The following is a 12,284-nucleotide window of genomic DNA, read 5'->3' as shown; positions in this document are numbered from 1 at the left end:
TAGAGCGACTTTTGCATAGTTCAACTTTTGTGTAGTGAAACTTTTGTAATGCAACCTTTGTATATATACTAGTCTTTAATATACTTTTTGCAATGTAACCAAGTATATAAGAAAATTTTCAATTATCTTATATTTATTGTTGCTTGCCTACTATATACTCTACAAATTTCCAAAAGTTTTCTCTCTTCACAAAGTGTACAAATTTTTTAATCTTTATACATAGAGTTAAATGACTAAATTGGGATTGTGACAATTATGGTATCAAAGCCAAGGTTTTAAATTCGATCTTGTGACATGACATACATGTAAATTCCATCTTCTGGCATCCATTCACAAGGTAAGTCTTATAATTTACGTGAAACTTTTCTTATTGCTTTAGAAGTCGGTAGTACAAAGTGAATCTTTCATTAAAAAGAAGATATAAATATAATTATAATGCCTCATAAGGACACCAAATTACAAACAAACAAAAAAAAATTATTGATCATTAACGGACATTGTTGTTTTGCAATAGCCAAGAAATGTCTCAGAATAGTAAAAGTGATAGTAACACTGCATCAATTGAACATTTGACTCGGTTGGTCCGACGTCAAGCTCGACAGATAAATCAACTAATCAACAACTACACTTCCAATGGAGAATCTTCCAGGACCAGGGAAGAAAATGATACTAGTAATCGTTTTCAACGATTAAAATCAAAATCCTTTGAGGATGCGAAAGATCCAATTGAAGCGAAAAATTGGATTCGTACCATGGAACATATGTTTACATATGCACATATTCTAGAATCCGAAAAAGTTATATGTGCATCATTTATGTTAAGGGAAAATGCTGGACATTGGTGGGATACCTTAACCAGCATTGAAGAAGCTCAAGACATGACTTGGGAAACTTTTTGCGAAAAATTTCGAGCCAAATATTTCTCTTCTGTAGCCAAACAAAAAAATTTAAATGAATTTCTATTTTTAAAATAGGAATCAATGACTGTATCTGAATACATTACGAAGTTTGAAGAATTGTCACGTTTTGCAACTCACGTGACCACTACTAGTGAAGTAAAAATTGATCGTTTCATTGAAGGGCTAAAATCAGAATTGGCTTGAGATGTACAAATGTCAAGAATTCAAGGCTTGGATTTTTCCATGGTAATAGATAAGGCATTAGTGGCAAAACAAGCATAGGCCAAAATAACTCAAGCCCGAGAAATGAAAACCTCGAGTAATAGGCATTGGAACGGTACCACTAAAAGTACTAGGATTGGCAAAAATACTCTTTGGTTCCCAAATAAAAAGGTTCGAATGGAAGACAAATCCAAGGAGAAAACGCCTTCGCCATGTGCTCATTGTGGAAAATTCCATAGTGGGCCTTGTCAACTTAAACTTGGATTGTGTTATGGTTGTGGAAAAGAGGGCCATTTGGTAAAGGATTGTCCAAACAACAAAAAGAAAAAATCAGTAGAAACCCAGTCCTCCAGCAGGTAGAGTATTTGCAATGGTACAACCTGAAATTGCCGAAGATGCGAAAGTCGATACAAGTATGATACATGCCTATGCTACACCTGGTTTTACCCTATTTGATTAAGTGCCACTCATTTTTTCATATCCATTAAATTTTTGTATAATCTGAATATTAAACCAACTCTAGTACCCCATAATATGGACATAGCTACTCCTTGTGGACCAAATCGCCATGCTAAATTTATTTTACCCAAAGCTAGCTTGTATATTGAACATATGGAACTTTCGGCAAATCTTATCCTGCTTGACTTTTATGATTTTGATATTATATTAGGCATGATTGGTTAACCACCTATGAGGCTTTAATTGATTATAAGTCCAAAACTTTGAAGCTTCTAGGCAAAAACATCGTATCCTTTCCGATACCTGAGAAAACATCTAGAACTATAATTTCGGCAACCAAGGCTAACAAGCTTTTAACTCAAGGACGTGCTGGGTATTGGGTAAGTTTGCACCAACTTAGTGCAGGCAAAGCTATTACCCCATCATCAATAACTGTTGTCCAAGAATTCCAGGATGTATTTCCTAAGGACTACCTAGGCCGCCACTTGACCGGGAAATTGAGTTCGGCATAGAGATACAACCAAGTACTCACCCTATATCCAAAGCTCTATACCGAATGGCCCCCTCTGAACTTAAGGAATTAAGAAGCCAATTAGATGACTTGTTAAAGCGAGGATTCATCCAACCAAGTACATCTCCATGGGGTGCTCCAGTTCTTTTCGTTAAAAAGAAGGATGGATCTTTATGACTTTGTATTGATTATCGAAAACTTAATAAGATCACTATTAAAAACAAGTACTCGTTATCTCGTATTGATGATCCATTGGATCGGCTACATGGTTCTACGATTTTCTCGAAAATAGATTTGCGATCTGGATACCATCAATTGAAGATTAAAAAGGAAGACGTTCCTAAGTCCGCATTTCGCACTCGTTATGTGCATTTCGAATTTCTTGTAATGCCATTTGGACTAACAAATGCACCAGTAGTATTTATGGACCTAATGAATCGAATCTTCAAGGACTATCTGGACAAATTTGTCATTGTATTCATTGATGATATTTTAGTCTATTCAAAAACTCGAGATGATCACACAAACCATCTTCATACAGTCCTACAGATCTTAAGAGAAAAACAACTTTATGCTAAGTTCTCAAAATGTGAATTTTGGTGGAAAAAAGTGGTGTTTTTAGGACACGTTATCACCAAAGAAGGAATCTTGGTAGATCCCAGTAAGATTGATGCAATTCTTAAATAGGCGCAACCAACTACGCCTACCGAAGTACATAGTTTTCTTGGGCTAGCTAGGTATTATTGACGATTTGTACATAACTTCTCGAAGATCGCTTCTCCTTTAACTCGGCTCACACGGAAGAATATTCCATTCAGATGGACAGATGAGTACGATAGGAATTTTCAAGATCTTAAAACACGGCTTACCATTGCACCAATTTTAACTATTCCTAATGGAGTGGAGGAATTTACAATTTATAGTGATGCCTTAAGAAATGGGTTAGGTTGTGTGTTGATGCAACATGGCAAGGTAATTGCTTATGCCTCCCGACAGCTGAAATCTTATAAACCAAACTATCCTATACATGATTTAGAATTGGCAGCCATTGTTTTTGCACTTAAAATATGGCGCCACTATCTTTATGGAGAAAAATGTGAGATCTTCATAGATCATAAGAGCTTAAAGTACTTCTTTACCCAAAAAGAGTTGAATATGAGACAAAAAAAGATGGTTAGAATTAATCAAAGATTATGATTGTACCATTAGATACCATCCAGGAAAAGCACATGTAGTTGTTGACGCACTAAGCAGAAAACTTTCCCACCATGAGACCTTTGACCATTCAAATGAAGATCGAGAAAGCTCCCAATTAAAAGAAAAAGGACCAAAAGGGAAACGATTATTCACTCTTACTGTACAATCAATCATCATGGAGAAAATCAAACAAGGTCAAAAGAGCGATTCTTTTGCTACTAAGATTCTACAAAACTTAGCTAGCGAAAAATCAACAGATTGTATTTCAGATCAGGGAATCCTTCTATATAGAAATCGAATATATGTACCTAATATAAACGGACAACGGGATGATATTCTATACGAAGCACATACAACCTCTTATACTGCTCACCCTGGAACCACCAAATTATACCACGACATTAAAACATTGTATTAGTGGCTGGGTATGAAACGTTAAATTGCCGATTTAGTAGCCAAATGCTTAACCTATCAACAAGTAAAAGTAGAACATCAAAGACCTGCAGAGTTGCTACAACCTTTACAAATTCCAAAATGGAAATGCGAACAGATTAGAATGGATTTTGTGTGTGATCTGCCCAAGGTTACAAGGGTTTTGATGCTTATGGGTAATAGTTGATTGACTAATACCTTGTATATACAAGAAATAATCCGACTCCATGGTGTACCCGTTACGATTACATTAGATCGTGATCCATGATTTTTGTCACGATTATGGACAGAGATACAAAGTTGTTTAGGTATGAAGCTTCAGTACAGCTTTTCTTCCACAAACCGATGGACTGACAGAAGAACTATCCAAACTCCGGAGAACATGCTTCACCCTTGTGTTTTGGAATTTAAACACAATTGGGATTATTATCTATATTTAATTGAATTCTCTTATAATAATAGTTATCACATGTCAATCCAAATGCCTCCATTTGAAGCATTATACAGCTGAAAATGTCGATCCCCTTTATATTGGAATGAAGTAGGTGAAAATAAAATCACAAACCCCGAAATGGTTCAAGATATGGTGAAAGCAGTTGAGAAAATTAAGAGACGATTAAAGATAGCTCACGATCGATAGCGTAGCTATGCAGATTTGAAAAAGTAGATTATGTTTTTATTAAAATATCTCCTATCAAGGGTTTACTAAGATTTGGGAAAAAAGGGAAATTGACACCAAGATACATTGGACTCTTCGAAATCTTTGAATGTATTGGTATAGTTGCTTATCGATTAAAGCTACCTGAACAGATGAGAAAAATACATGATACATTTCATGTGTCAACTCTTCGAAAACATATTCTAGATCCCACTCATAAGTTAACAAAGGCGCCAACTGATATTCATCCTGATTTGCCCTGGGAAGAAAAACCAGTCAAAATATTAATGAAGGATACTAAGAAGCTTCGCAAGAAGGAAATACCCATAGTTCGTGATTTGTGGCAAAGTAATGCCATTGAAGAAGAAACTTGGGAAAGAGAGGATGAAATGAAAGCTCAATATCCCGAACTCTTTAACTAAGGTCATTTCGAGGACGAAATATTTTTTTTAGGGGGGGAAATTATGACATCCCAAAACTTTAGTAAGTTTATAATGCATATTGATACCTTGTATTGTGATGTATATTTCATGTAACATAGTAAAAGAATTTTATTAATAATATTATAAACTTATGAAAAGAATTGAATTAAAATTTTGGTTAAAAAATCATGTGGAAAAAATTAAGGGAAATGAGGTGGCTACTCTCAATAAATGACCTTGCCACTCTAGATATGAAAATGACAAATGATATAAGGTGGCTACTCTCAATAAATAACCTTGCCACTCTAAATATGAAAATGACAAATGGTATGAGGTGGCCACCCTACACATATCATTTTGCCACTCTAAATACTACAATGACAAATGGTATAATAGGGTAAAAGGTGGCAAAATAATGATTAAGAAAAATTAAATTAATTCTAAATTATTACTATAAATAGGGGAGAATGAGAATAATGGAAATGCATACAACAAAAACCAAAATCAAGTAACTTTATAAAGATAGCACTTTGCTTGTCTTGCAACTTGAATGTGAGTAGTCTATACCTACTTTTAGTTCAAACATATTTATTGCAATTATTTTTATTGTATTACTTCTTGCTTTTCAAATCAGTTATAGATTTAAGATTCTACCCATTGACATTGACATTGACACTGCATTAAATATTGGCATTGCATTGAATAATGATTGATATTATTGATTTTACATTAAATTGGTGTAATTGACTAATGAGCTTATATATTGTTATTTTCATATTGTGTGCATGGGTAGGATCGAACATCTATAATTGAGGCTCATTGTTTTCCTTATTTATTCAAATAAAAGGAAGATTATGGTATAGATTACTCGCTGAATAAATATATTCACATTATTTTTTTTTTTTTCTTGTAGATAATCCCTATTGAATATATTGATTTTACCTCGAGTGAATGGATGATTTTTGAGGATGGCCAGTAATGCATGTATGTTAAAGAAGTCCATACATAGATGACGTATCCAGAATTTTCGAGTTTCCACAACTTTGTGGGATCCCATTATTATATAGACTACTTTGAGGCCACTACTATGACGTACTTATTTTCAAATGATTTTCCTGGAAAATAAATAGGTTCCGATGGTCTTTGATATGTAGTAGAAATATTAGTAGAAATCGGTTGGTTATGATAGCAAGATGGTGCGTAGAGCGACTTTTGGATAGTGCAACTTTTGTGTAGTGAAACTTTTGTAATGCAACCTTGTATAACTACTTGTCTCTAATATACTTTTTGCAATGTAACCAAGTATATAAGAAAATTTTCAATTATCTTATATATATTGTTGCTTGCCTACTTCATACTCTACAAATTGCCAAAATTTTTCCCTCTTCACAAAGTGTACAAAAGTTGGAAATCTGTATACATAGAGTTAAATGACTAAATTGGGATTGTGACAATATTTCTTCAATTATCATAGATTTATTTAAATTTTCTCTATTTTTATTTTTATTAGGACATTTATTGGCAAAATATTGAAGATCTCTACAAATATAATATTTACAATCTTTTCTATTTTTTGACCTTTTAACATACCTATAATAATTGGATTTTATATATTTATAATATGTTCTACTTGACCTAATGTTATACTTCTTCTTGTTCTAGTATTATCTTTTAAATTTATGTTTTTTTTTTAATCTTTTTTATCGTACAATTATTTCTTTCTTCTTCTATAATCGTAAAGCAGTGGTGTATATAAATATGAGCAAAAAGAATAATTTAATTTCTTTGTTTTCTAACTACTTTGTCTATACAGTATTTTTCAAATTTATCAGTAACAACTTTTTTATAGTAACGCTCATAGTTGATCCTTTTATTCCAGGTGTTGATTCTACATTATTTCTAATCTTATCATTCTAAGGTGATGTATCTTTTTATATAATCTATCAAGTATAGATACATCTAATGCTAATCTTATTGTACTAACTTGTTTTTCAAAGTCTAATAAAAATGGTTGTATATACTTCATATTGCTTGTACTTAATTTTTTTTATTTTCTAATTCTTCTAAAGTTATCTCTACTAGGCGTCAGATCCTATAATTAGTTCTATAATAAAGCTAATAAAATTTCTTGAATTTTCTCCTGTGATCATTCTTAAACTAATTTATTTCTATTTTAGTCTTTTGACTGTAATATATATGTCTAATATTGTCTTTCCTAGATAGGTTTCTTAATAAACCCACATTTTTTATACAGTCATTTGTATAGGTACATTATGATATGCTATACTTACATAATCTTCTCATTTAGCTATTGTACATGTTTTGTCTTGAGGTTTACAGTTATTTATATCTAAAATTTATCTCCTATCGCTTGCTACAGGTAAACTACATCCTTCTTCTACCTAATATTTTCCTCAACTTTCGTATTTTTTGTCTTCTCATTCATATAATTTTGTAGGGAAGAAGGGTACTTTCCTCTAAAATTGTACTCTTTATTTATATGATCTATTCTTTTTTCAAACTCTTGATCTGTTTCTGATTTAGATATTTTATTATGTTCATTACTTTCTTCCATCTTAATCTCTACATTCTTTTAATGTTCCTCTAATAAAGCTTTAATTTTTACTTCTCTGAATTATCTAAGATTCCTATAATATTTCATATCTATATATTCTAATTTTTTTAATCATCGTTGCTTTCATCTTCACTTTCTCTTCTTTACTATCCTCATTTAATGCATTAATTTCTTTGTCACTTTCATATTCTTCTATTTCAATATGTTTACATTCTTCTTCATTCTCATCTTCATTTTATTTTGTCTGTTTTACTTGATAATTATAATTTCCAAATCTAATACTTATGATATTATCTTCTGGCACTAATATTGATTTTTCTAAAATTATTTCTAAATTCCAATCTATATGGGCATTTAATTTTGTAGATAATTTCTTAACTATTATGCCTTTTATTTCTTTTAGTCCTAATAAAGTAATTATTTGATTATTTTCTAATTTATAATTACTAGTGCTATTTTCACTTAGTCTTCCAATAAATCCTATAAAAATTAACAAATTATCTTCATCTCTTTTCATTTGATATCCTTTTGTTTTTATTCCTGTTTTAATGTCTTTATAAAAACTTTTTTTTTCAATCAAATAATCTAGTGTAAAGTATAATATTCCTCCATTATTATTCATATCTAATGCTATGCTTCCTAATAATCCTTATCCTATGTCTATAAATTTACTATCATATGAACATATTAATACTTTACCTCCTAAATTTTCTCTATAGAGTCCTTTTACTCCTACTATAATTAATTATAAATTAGTCTGTTGAAGATTTTTATTAACATTTACTTTACACGATTCTTGTTTAACTAGGTCTATGGGTACGAATTGATCTTCTTATGTACGGGAATTCTTCGATTTTTGGGGGAGAAATCCTTTGAATGCATATTTAATGAAACATATTATTCTCCATAAAGATGATATATTAAAGATTCGCAATTGATGTTTACTTTCTTGTAAATGTCTAAAGCTTTAACTAATTTTAACTTATTTTGTCTAAAAGTTCGTGTTTGTTCTTCAACATCTATTGAAGATTCTAATATTGTTTCTGATTCCATTTTTCTACTTAATTATCTTATTAAAGGATTGCCTAATATTCTACTACTACCAGCTACAATTTGCTTTCCTTTATCCGTTTCCTATAAATCCACTTGGTCTTCTTAAATCTACTAGATTCTTTAATTTTTTTCAAATCTAAATTTTTTAAACAATTTATTAAATTTCGAATTCTTGTTTAGGAGTCTCTATTGACACTTCTTTTTCTAATTTTAGCCTGCTACTTTCTAACTTGTCTAAGTTAATTTTTCGTATATTATTATAGTTTTCTAGTCAATTTTCAATTTATTTTAGAGTTTTTTTAATAGGAATATTTATATCTATTTCACTTGTGCAGCAAAACTTCTTTTTTATTATTTAACTTTTGGTTAATATATTCTAAATTATTTTCTAAAGTCTTTATGTTTTTTATTATATTTCTAATACAAATTCTACGTTTTTATTGCTCATTGAGATATTTCTTTGTAAGCTTTCTCCAAGATTTACAATTAAATCTTCAATATTATTTAACTGTTTATCTTCAGAATGTAAAAGATATTTAAATTTTTTTTATCAAAAATACAAATTTAATAGGCTATGTCTAAACTATCTTTTCTTTTTAGATTTCCAAGAAGCTATAAATTTAAATAATCTACTCTTTTCATAAAATATGTAAACAAGCTCTGATACCAATTTGGAGAAAACAAATTGTAACTGATGGAATTGGAATTGATGGTTTAGTTTTAAAATGTCTTTTTTTAGAAAGACTTTAGAGGTTGATAGTTGTTGGAAATAATACTGTGATTAAGGATATTACTCCTCAATCACAATCTTTCCATAGCATGCCAATGCCAATCACATAATTGAAGGAGGCTAATTTACACGGTTTCCATTTCATTGTAAATTATTGATCTGTATTCCATTTATACTATCTTGTAAAGCTCTATTTAATGTAATACGATATACCACTGAAATTAAGGTGGATTTTAATCATTCTTATGGTATCAGAGCCAAGTGTTTTAACATACATACCACATATCCTGTTCTTCTTCTTCCCTTCATGGCTTCTGAAACTTCTGCCACCCTTCTTCCTTTCAATTCCTTAATCCACATGATCACCATTAAACTTTCCTCCTCAAATTATCTTCTCTGGAAAGCCCAACTCCTCCCTCTTCTTGAAAGTCAAGAATTATTAGGACATGTTGATGGCACCCTTGTGCAGCTGTGCAGACACATCTCTATTTGTCTTTCATCAGAAGTTCGATATTAACTATTTACTTCTTTATGTTGATGATATCATTATTACAGGCAACAATTCTTCACTTCTTGCCCGCTTCACTCGTACACTTAACTCTGAGTTTGCCACTAAAGACTTAGGCTCTCTTAGCTATTTTCTTGGTCTTAAAGCCACTCCAACTTCTGATGGTCTCTTCATCAGTCAACTCAAATATGCACGGGACATTCTTACTCGAGCTCAATTACTTGACAGTAAACCTGTTCACACGCCTATGGTTGTTTCTCAACATCTTTCTACTGATGGTTCTCTGTTTTCAGACCCTACTCTCTATAGATCCCTTGTTGGTGCACTACAGTACTTGACTATCACAAGGCCCGAAATTGCTCATGCTGTCAACTCTGTCAGTCAATTCTTACACGCTCCCACTGATGATCACTTTCTGGCTGTTAAACGCATCCTCCGCTATGTTAAAGGCACCATTCATTATGGCCTACATTTTCGCCCTTCCACTTCTCCTGGTGCTCTTGTAGCCTATTCTGATGCTGATTGGGCCGGCTGCCTGGATACTCGTCATTCGACTTCTGGTTATTCTATCTATCTTGGCAACAATTTAGTTTCCTGGAGTGCCAAGAAACAGCCGACTGTCTCTCGTTCTAGCTGTGAATTTGAGTATCGTGCCCTTGCCTCCACTGCCGCTGAACTCATCTGGCTCACACATCTCCTGCATGACCTCAAGGTATCCATGCCTCAGCAGTCCACTCTCTTATGTGACAACAAAAGTGCCATTTTTTAAGCTCCAGTCCGATTTCACACAAGCGGGCCAAGCATGTTGAATTGGACTACCACTTTCTTCGTGAGCTTGTTGTCGCGGGAAAACTTCGTACACAATAAGTCCCATCTCATCTACAAGTTGCTGATATCTTTACCAAGAGTGTTCCTCGACCTCTATTTGAGCTCTTTCGTTCCAAGCTCCATGTCCGATCAAATTCGACATTGAGCTTGCGGGGGGAGGGGGGTGTTGGAAATAATACTGTGATTGAGGATATTACTCAATCACAATCTTCCCATAGCATGCCAATGCCAATCACGTAATTGAAGGAGGCTAATTTACACGGTTTCCATTTCATTTACACGGTTTCCATTTCATTGTAAATTATTGATTTGTATTCCATTTATACTATCTTGTAAAGCTCTATATAATGCAATACGATACACCACTGAAATTAAGGTGGATTTTAATCATTCTTAATAGTATTTGTGGTTGGATTTGAAAATTTCTTTACATGAATTGATAGTTTGAAAAACTCTTTGTAATTAATATTTGATTTGAAAAATTCTTTACTTGAATTTATTGTTTGAAAAAATCTTTGTAATTAATATTTTTGTCTTTTCATCTTGTAATGTTTAATTAATCTTGTGGGGAGGAGTCATGTCTCTAACCGCGTGCCTATTGAAGATGAGCCTACAATCTTTAGGATCTTTTATGAAGAAGTTCTGACACTAAAATATAGAACGCTTAGTGATTTGCTACTTAATCTATAAAAACGAGTGACCTCTATTTTTATCTATTACGAACAGTATGTGGCTATCTAAAATGACTAATCTACAAAACTTTTGTTTTTGTATACAAATATTAGTAAAATCATAAAAAATTTCTATTGAACAATGAAGCTTAGTGGAGCAAGTATATTTATCTAATGGCAAAAATCTAATAAAAGTTTCTAAAACAATATATTTATAATGGCCTTTTTAAGAGTACTTTAACGTTTGGCAAATTAATTTCTTCAAACAAAATTATCAATAAATTTCAACTCTCTCTTAATTTTTTTTTTCTTGACCTCTAAAAAGGGTTAAGACAGTAGCCAAAAAAGAATTTTCATCATATTTAAAGGGGTTAAACAAACTTCATCACTTGGAAGACAACATATCCTACGTAACTCAGAGTATTTCTACTTCATCCTTTGGTGTGTTGTATCTTTCGTCGTATGTTTTGTTGTACATGCTTTGGTATTTACAAGGAAATAGATGCTGGTACATCTCATCTATTTCTTATAAATGTTCTTTGAAAAGTAAACAAAATTGTATATCTTTAAAGGTATATGTCCTATGATTTAAAAGTACAAATTCTAACTTCACAGGCATGTGACTTAAAATTAAAAGTACAAATGATCTTTTAACAAAATTTTCTTCACGTTTTTCTTTTGTAACTGCCGTCACTGTTTATCTTTAGTAATTGTCCTTTAAATACTATTCAATCACCTGCTTATGTATTTCATTGATTATTATCTTCGAATTACCGCATTAACTTTCACCTTCCCATCATCTCCATGTAGGCTTCTTCTGGATCAGTATCCATTTCATTATTATTATTATTATTTTCGTCCAATATGCATTCTTCTTCTCCGATTGATTTGTTGATGGTTCACTATCCGTGTCTTGGATAATTCTTTTTGCTGAATATTTGACACTGAAAATTGTTCCCCATCTTATTTTTGTTGTAAGAAATTCTGGACAGAAAATTGGTCCATTATCCCACTGTGCCACAAGTGTGAAGTCTGTATTTTTTATTTCCATCATGGCTGCCATTTTTAAAATATTTCTTTCATGATCAATCTATCTAATTTTTATATTTATATCAGTCT

The 12,284-nt window shown here is 31.9% G+C and overlaps 1 protein-coding gene across 1 annotated transcript; it reads left to right on the top strand.

Annotated features, from left to right (window-relative positions):
- Nucleotides 1-9,604: 9,604 nt before the first annotated feature.
- LOC111397896 (uncharacterized mitochondrial protein AtMg00810-like) lies at nucleotides 9,605-10,435 on the top strand. The gene has a single exon (XM_023024862.1). It carries the CDS (start codon nucleotides 9,605-9,607, stop codon nucleotides 10,433-10,435), a length of 831 nt encoding a protein of 276 aa, XP_022880630.1.
- The last annotated feature ends 1,849 nt before the right edge of the window (nucleotides 10,436-12,284 follow it).

Source organism: Olea europaea, chromosome 7 (assembly GCF_002742605.1).
Source record: "Olea europaea var. sylvestris chromosome 7, O_europaea_v1, whole genome shotgun sequence".
Taxonomy (NCBI): domain Eukaryota; kingdom Viridiplantae; phylum Streptophyta; class Magnoliopsida; order Lamiales; family Oleaceae; genus Olea; species Olea europaea.
This window is presented reverse-complemented; position numbering and strand designations above follow the sequence as displayed.

Coding starts and splice junctions, on each gene's coding strand:
- LOC111397896 (XM_023024862.1), top strand. CDS start 9,605: ATGTTGATGGCACCCTTGTGCAGCTGTGCAGACACATCTCTATTTGTC.